Below are 14,985 nucleotides of genomic sequence, written 5' to 3'. Positions count from 1 at the left end.
TGGAGGTAGAAGACCCACATCCCACCTCACACCTAATTATATCCGTATAGATTGTAAAGGGATGTTTGATCAGAAAGGGGTACCAAACCCAAATGATTGCAAAGGGATGCTTGATCTGATCAGAATGATTTGTGTTTTGAAGTCTGAGTTAGTTAGTACTACAGTAAGCATGGTAAGCTTTGTTCGATAAATTGAACACTTGCCATACTGGGCTCAATTTAGTGCTTTGTTACTTGCACTGGTGCAACCCAGTATTACAAAGTGCAACCTAGTTATTTGTCTAACTTGCACCAGGTGCAAGTCAATTTTTGAGAAATATATCAACAATAAATCTAACAATACAAGCATACTTATGTCAGCTCATTGTCTTCTAAAGTTTGAATAATTCACTAGCATATTTCTTTCATTACATATTGCAATAAAGGCAGTGCAACTGGAATTTGGCTGGTGCAATTAGGTTTTTATTTCAGGTTGCACCTGGTGCAAGTAGATTAATGTCTCTTAAATCGAGCCCTGTAATGTGACATAACATCTTTTCACTCTCTCATTTCCTGGGTATTCTTTACGTCAGTATTGTATGACACAAATATACCCAGACTTGGCAGTATGCAACAATGGACATAGGTACAGCACTGGCCAATTTGACAAAACAAGTTCCTCTGATTTGTTTGCCATTGTTTACAGGCCTGAATATGTGAATGGATATTGCCCACTCATGAGAAGCATGACCAGGTAGTGCCCATGTGTATTGTATAGATCATCATGATCATGGTTACTGTTTTGTACTCACCTGAGTAGGGTTTTACAGCGATGAGGATGAGTACTCAGATTCAACATGACCCCCTCTCTTTTGTTGCACTCAATATTGATGACGTCCTGATGTTTGATGGTTTGGTCGTATTTAGTACCATGGTCCATGCTGATAGACTGATAGAATTGTAAGTTACATCCGATATGACTCATTGACACCACTATTAAATGTTTTTGGGTGCCACATGTATTAAAGGTCACATAAACCCTAGGGGGTACAAATACATAAATCACTAACTGGCATCGTTATAAATGAAACCCCGTCATTAAAACTACTCATTTCGACCTTTAATTGACTTAAATCGACCTTTTTGACAACAGTGCACAATTCTCACCCGCGAACGAAATTTCAACCAATCAGAGCGGCGCGCCTCTGTGACGTCATATGAGGAATAGCTTTGAGAGCCGGTGCAGAATTCATCTACATTTTAGGTGGTAAATTATCGTGTTTACAGGCTTGTATAAACCTGAAATCGTGACAATTGTTGTGGAAAATGAAAGTTATATGTTCTCACAATCTACTGTCATTTAATTTTGTCTCCTGCTTTGCCTAGTTTCAGAGTTACAACTTGTTTTCATAGACGATTCTGTCAAAATCGATTAGTGTCGTTAGGCCCTATTTGTATAATGACTGATCCAAATTTATCCCATTTCTGTGTTGTTTTACCTCGATATTTAATCATGTCATGTAAAAATCTGTTTGTATTCTCAAAACAGTGTGCGGCCCATAAGTTTTCACATGCAATACAGCAATTAATACTCCCTCGTTGTAACCCGTGTTGGAGTGGTATAAACCTACACATGTTATTTGTCATCATTCACTTGATGGTCAGTTAATGAATTTACAACAGGTATAATTAGTGGTAACACACTTAGATTACCCGACAAAGGTTCCCATTTGGCATTTCTTGTGTCTGGAGTAAATATTCAACATTATAAACATCGATCAAAGGATTAACCGATAACACGCTGATTGATTAATTACTTTTATCTTACACAGCGGAATTGTCAAAGGTAGTGTTTATGTATGTAGATTTACTAATCTATACTGAATACACTCTGTCGTATCGGTGTCTGCGTAAAAACAACGTCCTTCTTTCAAAGGATTAACCGGCAATACATTGATTGATTGCCCATTATTGGCTAACTAAATTACTGTTTTAAAGAAAGGCGGACATTATGCAATTAGTTGCCAGGTGTGCTATCTTGGGTGACCAATGAGACTATACACCAATACCTGAAAAGATTTATCACTTTTTAGGTATATTAAACTGTTAAAAGACACATCATTTGGAACAGTTTTGTGGATATTGATGGATACATTCCTCGAACAAGGTAATGGCCTGATATTGTTCCTATAACTTTAATCTGTTTTAATTCTAATATTTGCATTTTGTTTTATTCATTTGTGTAGCAGAATCATTGTTTTAGCCCGTGAAGTGTAATGAGACAGACAACATGCACTAGGGTGTGTGTGCGAATTATGATTCACATTGGCAAACTATAAAATGTCTAGATATTACAGTTCTGTTATAAATTCACTATAAGTATCAGCAGATCGTCTGCTTTTTATTTAGTTTCAAAATTCATACAAGTGTGATAATAAACTAATTAGGATTATAAGACCAAATATAAAGGCATACATTGACTAGTATCTACATACTGGTGAGTGGACATTAACCATGGGAATGTAGCAAGAAATTTATCGGCGCAGTATTGTGACTTCGACCCACCTCGGGCTTCCGTGGAAGAAATCGTTATGTTATAAGTTGTGTCATGCAAAATCCGTTTGGTTATGATTCCAATACATATTTAACAACTAGTAGAAAGTAGTCTTGATTTTCTAACAGTGAAAACAAACTATAATCTCATTAATTCTAACAGATTTTTTTTTTTTAAAATGGCGGCGCCCTGTCGGAACATCCGCCAGTCTGAGGATAAATGGTATTTAGGTTTGTTTTCACGGTCTAAAATCAAAACTACTCTCTACTGGTAGTAAAATATGTATTTTATTGATGGCCAATAGGATTTTGCATGACATAGCCGCGATATCATAACAATTTCTCGTGTGGCAGCAGGTGGGTCAATATAATACTACTTACAATATTATTGTTACTTCGACCACAACCTCACTTCGAGGAAGAAATCGTTATGTTACAAGTTGTGTCATAGAAAATCTTTATGGTCATCAATCATATGCATATTTTACTACAACTAGTAAGTAGTTTTGATTCTTTAACTTCCGTGAAGCGATCTGAACACAAGTAAGATATCGTTTCAGGCTTCCACAACGCTAAACCGCACTCACAAACATAACCCATTACAGAGTTAACCTGTCTGTGGTTTAGTTGGCTGGCGAGAGGGAAGCAGGCGACTTTTTGGCCACTTTTAATCGCTCGGTATTAATTAACCACAAGTTTTTAAAGAATAAATTTGGTGTTCCGCATAAGACTAACCACAAATCTTTCATATATAATGGTTAAAAGAGTAACAAAAAACAAAGTTTAGTGGTTCTTTAAATACCAATGAAGCCCTTGATGATTGTCTGTTTTGTTTCAGATGAGGTGGGAGCTTTGGTGTTTGATGTAGGATCCTATTCTATACGGGCTGGCTTTGCTGGTGAAGACACTCCAAAGGTAAGTCACATTGTAAAACACTCCCCAATGGCAGAGCGACGGTAGGGTAGGGCTGTGTTACCCAGAAGTGTTATTGCTGAAAAATTGTTAAAAGTATTGTAAAATCAAGCTCAGTCACTCACTGTCTCCACTTGAATAGGTTTCAGAAGGCTGCAACCCAATTTTCTGACACCATAGCTATTAAATGCTTGGATATTTCCTTCAGACATAAACACACTCATCATGCACACCTACACTCTCTCACACCTCATTTTCAAAACCTTGGACTTGCCTCTGTTCTCCTGTCAGAAATGTGTGGCACTTTGTTTGTCCAATCATTATATGTCCAATGATTATATGTGCATGAAGGCCCAAGTTAAAATTTACCCTATGCATTGCTCATCCTATTTGCTGATCCTCATTTTGACTAGTGGCATTACTTTAAACCAATGTCATGCCATGTAGGTCAATATGAAGGAAATCCTATATCACCATCAGTGTCCGAAATTGAGGCTGGTAATGGATTGTGAATGATAACTTTAGTAGTAGAGCAAGAGAGCACAGATCTGTGGGGTTTCTGGACGATGACAGGTCTATGTTCTGTCCCAGTAGAGTTGAAAAACTCCTTTTCATGTATCATGACAAAGCAGAAAGTTCAAAGCACAGTTGGTTGATCTTCTTTATACTTATTAATATGACCAATTAAAATGGCAGAGGTTCAGATAAGCTGCGTATCTGTGTAAATTACGCAAATATATATGCTGAAAACTCTATTCAAAATAAATCTGTTGCGTACAAGTACACTTGAATTTTTGTAAATACCCAATAAATTTGATCTTACAAATTACATGCCTACACACAAAAATGTCAAATCTTAGCTTGCATACCAGTGAATTAGTTCCTGTACTTAAAATCTGAAAATCAATCCTTGCATGGTTTCTATAGCTGAGCAAATGTTGTTACCTCCCTTTGTTCAGTGACTGAAGGGCACATACTCCTACACAGTGTCTGGTATACATACGACAGTGATGCCTATACAACTATCATTACTGAGTTTACAGTGCTGTAAGTGTAAGGAGTACATTACCATGTGACTATTTGTTGAAACATGGGGTCCAAACAACGGGGCAGGAAATCATTAATATCATAAGTTCAAACAAACACTTTATTTACGTACATACAATTTTACAATTAATGGAAAATGGCAAAATACCCATTTTAATTTGATTGAGGTGAGTACAATTTATTTTGTTACTCAAAGGAAAATAAAGATACCCAATTGAGATGAACACAAGTGAGTACATAACTCAATCATGTCAATGAGCCAAAATGTTATCTGTAGCTCTGATACCTCTGCAAACCTTGTATATGTAATGAGGGATTATCCAAACCTACTCCGTTCCTCACATTTGACAGTCTAAAGCAACTTTAAGCTGTCATGTCGTGTTATTATGGAAATAACCATGATCACTTATGTTGTTTGTACTGTTTGTAGAGGCTACACAGAGTCATTTCACATATAACAGGACCAATAAACAAGAAGGGGCTTTTATGTGTAGTTTGACAGTTTTGTATTGATTGAAACATCAAAATACTCCTGAACAAATAGCATCTTCCTGAGGCAAGGGAGCTAAACTTGTTGACTTACAATAAGTCAAGTTTCCACCCATTGTGACACAGGAAGGAATGTCGTAGTAAGTTCAGTAAAAATCACTTTAGAAAATTGGTTTTCAGGGCTCGATTTAGTGCTTTGTTGCTTGCACCGGTGTAACCCATTACTACAAAGTGCAACCTAGTTATTAGTCTAACTTGCACAGGGTGCAAGTAAATTTTTTAGTAGGTAAACTTCTGAATAAAACATCTAAATAATTCAACAGCATATTTCTTTCATTACATATTGCAATAAAAGCAGTGCAACTGGAATTGGCTGGTGCAATTAGGTTTTTATCTTAGGTTGCACCTAGTGCAAGTAGGTTAACATCTCTTAAATCGAGCCCTGGTTTTGGAACAACATAGCAGATTTGGGTAACTGCAGGATTGTAAAGAAGGTGTACTATGAACTGACCAATAGATTAGTTTTTGATCAGGTGCTTGAGTGATCTGATGAAGTTTAGAAGGTAAAACCTGATTTATTATAATACCGGGGATTGATTATTGATCGATCATCTAATTTGGGCACCACCATTTTGGCTGAAGTAAATTGCTATGAGAGGATGAATCTGTTCAGTAATAGGGACCCAGAAAGGACATACCTGGTAACAGCCACTATAGTCTAGCATATTTCGGCAATCATAGAACTGGATTTTTGTAGTCAGTTACCCCCTTGCCTCGAGAAGATGAGAAATTAGTTATCCTTTTAGAAAAATCCCAATTTTGAACAATATTGTGTGTATGAAATCCTAGATTCATCCCTGATAATGTTTAATAGTGTATGATTAGAGTTAGTCATAAGTATGATTTGTTTTTAACTAAATGTGAACAGAATCTAAGTGACCGTGGATGATTTTGTTTCATCAGGCCGAGATTCCTAGCCATGTCGGTCTTGTGGAGGAAGTGGAGGCCATGGCTGCAATGGAGACAGAAGATTCCAAGCCCAGCATTACAGATAAGAAACACTACATAGACACAGTGAACCTCAAGGTGGCCCGCAAGAGCATGGACATTGTCAGCTTCCTGAAAGATGGAATGAGTAAGCATCTCTTAATATTTCATGAGAAACCTGTTTTGTATGTGAGTAAACAATCTATCTTCTAAACTCAGTAACTAATGTCGTCCCAGATCCTGACCCCTAAACACATGTTACCCATGGTACTTAAACTCTGAATCTCTCTTCATGGGGAATCTCTTTCTACATTGCTTCAACAATAGCCCTGTGTATTTATTATCCCCTTGCACTGTAGGAATGACATTGCAACTTTGATAACTAAATAAATTAAAAGTACACTGCTTGACAGATACTTTCAATGTATGAAGTATTCCAAATGAAATAAAAGATGCTTGAAAGTTAACACATTTTCACAAATGAGTGTGTGCTAGTTTTAGGTTCTTCACTTGGTAATGTAGGGATTAAGATAAGTTGGGCTCAGATGAGTAGGACAACTCACACAAACATTCGATCTCACAGAAATAAAACAATTAGATGTACTGGTGAAAGTACAGTTGCTGCCATATTTCAGATCATGTCAGATTTTTCCTTATCCTGACTCATGTATTATTCATGTATTATTCCTTTCCCGAACGTTAGTGGAACACTTGTATCTCCTTTTTGAAGTTCCCTTAAAAAAAGCAGACGTAAAATCACTACTCACCAAGAGTTGTCTACCTCGGGTTTTGGCGGGAAAACGGCGCCACCCGTCTTCCCACACTTCACTCTCTCCTTCTTCGCCCTAGTGGACGGTTGGGAGAGCACCTGTGTCTCCAACACGGCACTATATCCTTTGATAACTTAGTTATTTCCCTATAAGTTACCTTTATAAGGTTTCAGGGAGTATCCTTCTACAATATGGTTTGAAATTTATTCGTAATTTGACTGTTTATTCACGGTTTTACGTGATTGTTAAGTTTGTTTACATTTCATGAAAACCTGTTTTCGTTGTAGGTTTAGGTTATCTGCTGCAGATCGCATTTATTGTGCCCCAGTTGCACAACAATATGTACTTCCAGCTCTCGCTGTAAATTATGTCAGCAATTAACACAAATTGAATTTAATAATTAATATTTCTCTGTACTTAGGCGTACTAAGGATAAATCCAGACGACTTTTGCAAGTCATGGCTAAACCGGCTGAGTCCCTGAAGAGCTGTCTATCATTGTCAGACGACATACTTCCATCCAGTGACCTGCCCGGAGGCGTCCTCGGAAGATGGGCGTGGGATGATGTCCGCCATTACATCCAAGAAAAGGTCTTTTACGTCGGACAACTCCTCAACCCATATGAAGAAAAAGAGGCCATCTTCAAAGCAGAAGAAGTCTTACAACCCTAAGACTTCAACCAGTTCTACAGGGAGTTCGTCGCAGAGTATGAGGACCTTTTCGGCCGAGATCGTCCCGATGGAAGAGAGAGGCCTTTATGATGAGCCCCTGTTGATCATCCCAGAGATACAGCATAAGAAAAGGAAGCAGGCCTCAGCAACGGTACCGTCAGCAGCCATCTCTACGCAGTCAGAGTTACCTTCTACACTGACAGCAGAGATCCATGAGGCACAGCGATCCCTGGACCATATCGCTACCATCTCAGATACGACATCTCTACAGTCGTCGCAGACATTCAACCCCAGGGCCTTTATGCAGCAATTCTCTCAACAAATGATGGAGATGATGGAGAAGCACTTCGCACAAGAAAGAACCTCGCATGATGGACAGCCAGGTGGCTCTCATGCTCAAGTCATCAACCGCAGAGAGGATCCAGGGCTGCATGAAGGACCCCACACTGATGATACATCTGAGAGGCCTACCAGAGAGTCAAGCTCTAGGACCAAGAGCAGATCTACGCTACATGACGTTAGCAAACCTGCGCGCAGGACGGCACGCTCTTCAGAACCAAATAGATCGTCATCAGATGATGAGGCTAATGAAGAACCTTCACGCAGGCTACCCACTTCACAGAGAAAGAAACCTACACCACGTAGAAGGTTTAGAGAGACGTCTCGGGACTCAGACCCTCAACAAAACCTCTCACCTGCGCGAAGGTCATCCAAATTATCTTCAAGGGCGTCAACAACATCTCGCAGGTCGTCACGGGATTCACCACTTAAGAATACATTGCCAGGAAGGCAATCCTGGCCTAGAAGACGCTCACCTGCACGCAGGTCGCGATACAGATCGCCTCTTAGAACTAGACGTAGTTCAACACACTCATCCCCACATAGATCGCCATGCAGATCCCCAACAAAGGATGGTCAACGATCTTGTACCAGTGGACATGATACAGAGGACGATGGCGGTATCATATTTTCGGACTCAGAGATAAAATATTGGATGGCTAATGGACTTGACCTAGCATCACCTTCTAAGGAAGAGAATGAAGCATTGACGTACCTAATGAAGGACGATGATGTGGACACGATCACTCTACCTCCAATTGATCCGATCTCGGAAGTACTAGAGGATTTGGATGCAGCCTTTAGAAAGGCAACGAAGTTCCAGGCTCCTAATATCCCACAGTTCAACGCAAAGAAGTTCTCACTACACAACATGGACCCCTTTATGAAGGCACAAGAAATAGATGAGATCTATAAAATCATCAACGACTCCCGGACCAAATCTTACAAGATTGATGACAAAAAGCTGGCACAGATAGACACTATGACCAGAAGGATGTTCTTCGGACTTAACAGATCCAGGGCAGTTAATGAGACGCTCATCGCCAAGTTTAGGAACTCAACTGCAGAGGAAGACCGGATGATTTATTCTGCCCTACTAACGCAGAAAAAGGGCCACCAATTTATGTCGGCGCATCTATCATCCATATCAGCAGCATTGACGCTAGCTAGAAGACAAGGACTATTGTCGTCATGCAACTGGAGTGAACGCTTCACTAAGACGCTGTACAGAGCTCCATGGTCTACAACATCCATCTTTGCAGGGGAGATTGACGAGGTCGCCAAGGAAGTCACTAAGGAATCTAGGGAAGTCTTGATGATCAAGTCCATTGATACACTAGCCAGTGTCATCAGACAGACGTCCCAACGCTACTCTGGCCAATCTAAATTTGCAGGCATCCAGAAAGCAAGAGAAAAGTAATAGGGACCTCCAAAGGAGGAAAGGATTCTTTTCGTCGCCCACCCGGACGAGGCAGGGCACCCAGAGGCTATAGACGATGAAAGACGGGTTCGGAACGACTGGAGTCTTCCACCCCCAGCCGTTCCAGTTCAACCTACCCAATGGTTGTAATATTGCGTTTTCACCAACTTTTTCTTCCCGTGGTCGCCTTCACGTATTTTTCAATGTTTTCTACATGTATGTTATGCTGCTGGTCCGCTGTTAGCTACATGCTTGCGTGTTTGCTTTCAGGCGTTTTCGGATTGTACTGTCTGCGGGCAGAGTATTCCCTGTGCAGACCGTCATGATAAGTGTATCATGTGCCTTGAAAAAGGCGGCCATACCCCTGACACGTGTGAGATTTGTATGGGCTTCTCCCCCCGAGCCCAGAAGAGGCGGGCTGCAGACTTTCTCTTCTATCGGGAAATGCGAGAGGTGGGAGGGGAACTGACCCAGGTCCCCCCTGTCTAAAGCTAAAAAGCAAAAACGAAAGGGTAGATCGCGCAGTCAGTCGCCTTCCACTGCACCTATCGGTTTTGACATGTCTCTCATCACGCAATTATTCCAGCAGCACATGGACTCGGTGAAGTCCCTGGTTCACGAGTTGGTTGGAGGTCTCCGCCAGGAGTTCCTCGCCCACTCGGAGCCGGGAACGGAGAGTCTGGGGCCGGGATCGCCAAACCCGGCTCGATCCCTCGGCCTGGAGGCGTTTGTTGATCTGTTGCCTCTGGCTTCGGGTCCGGACGCCTCGGCTGCCCCGGAGGGGGAGGTTTCGCTCCCAGTCCCCCTCTCGGAGTTGGCGCAGGGTCCGTTGGCGCAGGTTCCGGTCCCTGCGCCGTCCCGCCCCATGAGAGCGGAGGTACCAGTTTTGGGCACTGAAGCAGGGCGCTGCTTCGGTTCTTCCCTTCCCTCTGCGTCTGGTGTGCGACTGCCCACCGAGTCGGGGTTCGGCTCCTCTTCGCGAGGAGACCCAGCCTCAGACTTGGGCTTGGGCCCGAGTCCATGGACATTGGGGAGGTAGAGGAGCCGGAGGGTGCCTTCCGTTTCTCTACGGCTCTGAGGGAAGTACGGCTACGCATTGCCGAGTACATTCCCCAGGCCGCGGTGCCTACCAGCCGCTCGGATTCGACTGAGTTCCGCTTACCAGGCGAGGCGTTTGCCCCTAGGCAACCCACGCAGACGCTGCTCCGCATTCTGCCGTCCCTGGTGCAGGACGTGGTGGATCCCCTCTTGGCTGGGTCACGCCTCCGCTTTGACTTGCCAGAGCTTGTCAGGAGGTACCAGCTGGGGGAAGATTCCCTGTTCTTCGTGCCAGTGGTCGACGAATGTGTGTTCACTTTGGTCGCCCTGGGGGGAGGCTCGGCTTCCTCCGATGCAGCTCCGGCTGCCAGGCAAGGGCGTTTGACGCCACCTTTTGCCTTCGCGGGCGCCCCCCTGCGGCATGCTTACCGGACCTACGAGGAGGTTTACCGGAACGCTATGCAGCAGGTGCGGGTGGTGGTCCACGAGGCCTACCTATCCAGAGCTGACGTGTCTCAGCATGTTGTTCTCCTCCGTCAACTTTCCTTGCGGTCAGCCGCGTCGGCGGTGATGTGCGCAGTCATGGGGATGCGCAAGCTGTGGCTGTCGACGTCTCGGTACTCGGCGGCTACACAGCAGACCTTGCTGGCCCTCCCCTACCGTCTGGGAGCGACGTTGTTTCCTGGGGCCCAGCAGGTCATCCGGGAGGCTGCCGCTGCAGCTACCTCCTTCAAGGACTCCAAGGCCTTGTTGGAGCAGCCGCGGGCTTCTCGCCCCCGCGCTCCCGTTCCGGCTTCCTCCTCCAGGGTGCAGCCTACACCCGAGTCTGCTGGCTGGCTTCGCCGCTCGGGCAGGGGTAGGCGGAGGAGCCGTCCCGCCAAGGGTAAGGGCAAGGAGCAGTCCTCTTCGACTGGCTCCCAGCCTTTTCGCGGGCGCGGGAGGTCTGCCCTGACCTCCCGTTAACCCATCAGGCTGTAGACCTGTGTCACTCCCAGTCAGCTCCGCTTTTTGGGACCACTCACACACCCTTACGTCCCAGTGGGTGGCCGCCTCTCTCTATTCCTGCCGGAGTGGGAGAAGGTGACAAGCAACCCTTGGGTGCTGTCCACCGTCAGTGTCGGCCATTTACCACTGTGGAAGCGAGGTCCGCCAGACTTCACCGGCATACGCCGCACTCCGGTGCCGTCATGTCAGGTACGGGCGGACATACTGCGTGCGACGAAGTCCAGGCTTTGCTGGACAAGTCCGCTATAGAGCGCATACCACCGGGCGAGGAACAGGGGGATTTTACTCCACGTACTTCCTCGTTCCGAAGAAAGACGGCGGGTTCCGTCCCATTCTCAACCTCAAGGGGTTGAATCGCATGCTTGAAGTTCCATCCTTCAAGATGGAGACACTGCGCTCGGTGATCTCCTCTGTTCAGCCCGGCGATTGGCTCACGTCAATCGACCTAAAGGATGCGTATCTGCATGTTCTCTTACGACTGGTTCTCTTACGACTGGATGTGTTACCAATTCATGGTGCTCCCCTTCGGCATATCCACTGCCCCCAGGGTGTTCACCAAGCTCATGTTAGTGCCGGCTACCCTCGCTCGTTCGCAAGGAAGGCGTTGTTACCCTTACCTCGACGACTGGTTGCTCGGTGCACTGACACAGCCAGCGAGCCTAGATTCTACTCACAAGGTGATAGACATTCTAGTTCGACTGGGGTGGATCCTCAACCTCAAGAAATCCAACCTGGTACCCACCCAGGACTTGGTTTTTCTCGGGGCGAGGTTCCAAACTCCCAAGGATCTTGTTTCCTTGTCGCCTCGACCGGGTCACCAGAGTACGGGAGATGGTGTCTTCGTTCCTCTCCCAGCCCCAGACACCAGCACGGACTTGGCTCCGTCTACTGGGCCATATGGCGGCGACTATCTCTGTAGTGTGGCGGGCGCGGTTGAGGATGCGCCCTATACAGCAAGCTTTGGCGAGTCTGTGGGCTCACTCGGAGGACCTGGAGCGGAGTCTCACAGTCCCCGGGTGGTTGTCTCCTCACCTTCAGTGGTGGACCAATGTCAGGAATCTCTCCAAGGGGGTCCCCTTGGAAATCCCGTCGCCAGCTCTTACAGTTCAGACCGATGCGTCCCTCACGGGCTGGGGGGTGTTCTGGGCAGTCTGTCGGTGTCCGGACTCTGGTCCGAAGCCGAAGCCCACCTTCACATCAACGTGTTGGAACTGAGAGCTGTGTGGTTGGTTTTCGAGCGCTTCCGAGAGCATGTCCAGGGCCAGGTGGTTCGTCTTCAGTTGGACAACCAGACGGCCATGTCGTACATCCTGAAGCAAGGAGACATGGGACTTTCTCCTCTGGTGCGACCAGTGCGATTGTCAGGTACTCCCTGTTTATCTCCCGGGGCTGGAGAACGTGCGAGCAGACGCTCTCTCTCGCCGGATCCTGGCCCCGCACGAGTAGATGCTCGACCAGCAGATATTCGGAGTTATCTCCCAGTTGTACGGGTTGTTCCAGGTGGATCTGTTTGCGTCTGGCGGGACGAATCAGACACCCGTTATCTGCTCTTGAATACCGAACCCGAGGGCGTATCCTGCTGGATTGGACGGGCAAAGTGCTCTGGGCGTTCCCGCCGTTACCACTCATTCCCCGTGTCCTCTCACAGCTGTCCACCCAGCCAGCTCGGCTGCTTGTGCTACTGGCACCGCTTTGGCCGTCAGAGCTGGTTTCCGGTAATTCTCAGGTTTCTGACTCAGCCTCCTGTTCTATTACCTTTGCAACCCGACATTCTCACTCGCTCGCGCCACACCCCAATCCACGGATTCAGTGGGTGGCTTGGCCTCTGTCAGGTCTAGCCTCGAGGCACGTGGAATTCCTGCAGCAGTTGCAGACACAATTCTGGCTTCGAGGCGGGATTCGACAAACGTTCAGTACGAGGATAGGTGGTCCCGCTATGCATGCTGGTGTTCAGATAGGGGGATTGCAGATCCCTTTTCTGCGGATTTAGTCCGAGTATTGGAGTTTTTGCAAGCTCGTTTGGAAGAAGGCCTGGCGGCTTCGACCATTCGTGGCTACTCCACCGCTATTTCCACTTTTCACACCCCTGTCGATGGTGCTCTTCTGGGGCAGCACCCTCTTGTACAGCGCTTTTTAGCTGGCGTGGATCGGGTTCGACCTGCTGTCAGGCGAACCAGCCCACCTTGGGATTTATCAATTGTGCTCGATTGGCTGTCCGGTCCTACGTTCTCACACCTATCGGCTATTTCCATTCAGTTGTTAACCTGGAAGGCTGTATTTCTGGTGGCGGTAACATCTGGACGTAGGGTTGGCGACTTACATGCTATGTCGTCCGACCCGGCGCTGACTGTGTTCCACACTGATCGTGTCAGTATTTGCCTCCCGGATACTTACCGCCCGAAGGTCGTACACGCTTTCCATGTGACAGCTCCTATCGAACTTCCTACTCTTACCCAGCCTTCCACATCGGGGACCTCTCCTACGAGCACTCACCCGTTGGATGTCCGTAAGACTCTCAAGGTCTATATCAAACGAACACAGGGGATCCGTACGGGTACCCAGCTGTTCTGTTGTTACGGTGGCGGGAAGGCTGGTGTGCCGGCGAGCAAGCAGACTTTGTCTCGCTGGCTCGTCTCGGTCATTTGTGCTGCGTATCAGGCTAAGGGCAAGCCTCCCCTTGAGGGGTTGAAGGCTCACTCGGTCAGGGCAGTAGCCACGTCAAAAGCTTTTGCATCGGCACTCCCCATTGAAGAGATCTGCTCTGCCGCTATTTGGAGCCGGCCTAGCACGTTTATTCGGCACTATCAGCTCGATACACATTCTCGTGATCGTGCGAGCTTTGGCCGTTCGGTTCTCTCCGGTGGACAGTGTCCTGCCACCCTGACCGAGTGAGTCTTGGTTCATTGGTTTTGTTGACGCTGCTGTTCAATATTGTTTTATTGACATGTCCGCTGCTGGGTGTATAACCTCCTTTCGATCCTTTACGGAGGCTATGGTCGGTAGTGAGTGTTTTTTCCCCCCCTACGGTGCTCTCTAATAGACCATAAGGTGGGTGGGGTTTGTTTACATTCGCACCATGTGCGAATTCTTATGCTAACCTGCGAGGTTGTCTATGAGTACATTTCCTCCCTGTCGGTTACCCTCCCATAATGCCTCTCGCGGAAGCACAAACCGGGACATGTGACAGGTGAGTGATTATAGCGTCTGTTCCATCATTCAGATTAACGATCGCTATTTGTGTGTGCTTTGACAGAATTCCCTCCTCCCTGGCCTCCGGTCTTTGGGAGTCTGTGTTTATGCATAATATGTACCCCAAGGACGATCTCTATGAAAAAGAATTAACCAAACCTGAAGAGGTTTTAAATTCTTTGAAGAGAGTCGTCCTTGGGGTAGGGCCTCCCGCCTCCCCGCAATTCTGTTCACTGATTTATTCAGCAGAAGGAATGATGATACGGGCCTAGGTACTTACCCAGTTGGTGCGCATGCTCAATGGGAGGTAACTCCACAAGGTGGGGGCCGTATAATAAATAAAAGGTTTTTATTTATTGTACAATATGTTTATTCAAAAACATTGATACAACTGTCACAGGACATTTTCAGCCCGGAAAATGCATAATATGTACCCCAAGGACGACTCTCTTCAAAGAATTTAAAACCTCTTCAGGTTTGGTTAATTCCTGATCGCCTTAGCAACAGCAGCAAGGATGTCGGAAATACATGCTCTAGACTTTGAAAGGACACGATTTGATGAAAATCGAAACATCGTGCATATGGGA

The 14,985-nt window shown here is 45.9% G+C and overlaps 1 protein-coding gene across 2 annotated transcripts in view; it reads left to right on the top strand.

Moving 5' to 3' along the window:
• The window catches only part of LOC124263224 (actin-like protein 6A), a 33,139-nt gene that overhangs the window by 736 nt on the left and 17,418 nt on the right, over window positions 1–14,985 (top strand). For both annotated transcript variants that reach the window (XM_046697816.1, XM_046697815.1), the window contains exons 2-3: window positions 3,370–3,446; window positions 5,943–6,114. In XM_046697816.1, the coding sequence (XP_046553772.1) occupies window positions 3,370–3,446; window positions 5,943–6,114 (249 nt within the window). The remainder of the gene's footprint in view (window positions 1–3,369; window positions 3,447–5,942; window positions 6,115–14,985) is intronic.

The sequence above is a fragment of the Haliotis rubra genome, unplaced genomic scaffold (assembly GCF_003918875.1).
Source record: "Haliotis rubra isolate DU_JTF1 unplaced genomic scaffold, ASM391887v1 Scf872, whole genome shotgun sequence".
Classification (NCBI taxonomy): Eukaryota; Metazoa; Mollusca; class Gastropoda; order Lepetellida; family Haliotidae; genus Haliotis; species Haliotis rubra.
The sequence above is the reverse complement of the archived record's forward strand: the minus strand, read 5'-3'. Positions and strand labels throughout refer to the sequence as shown.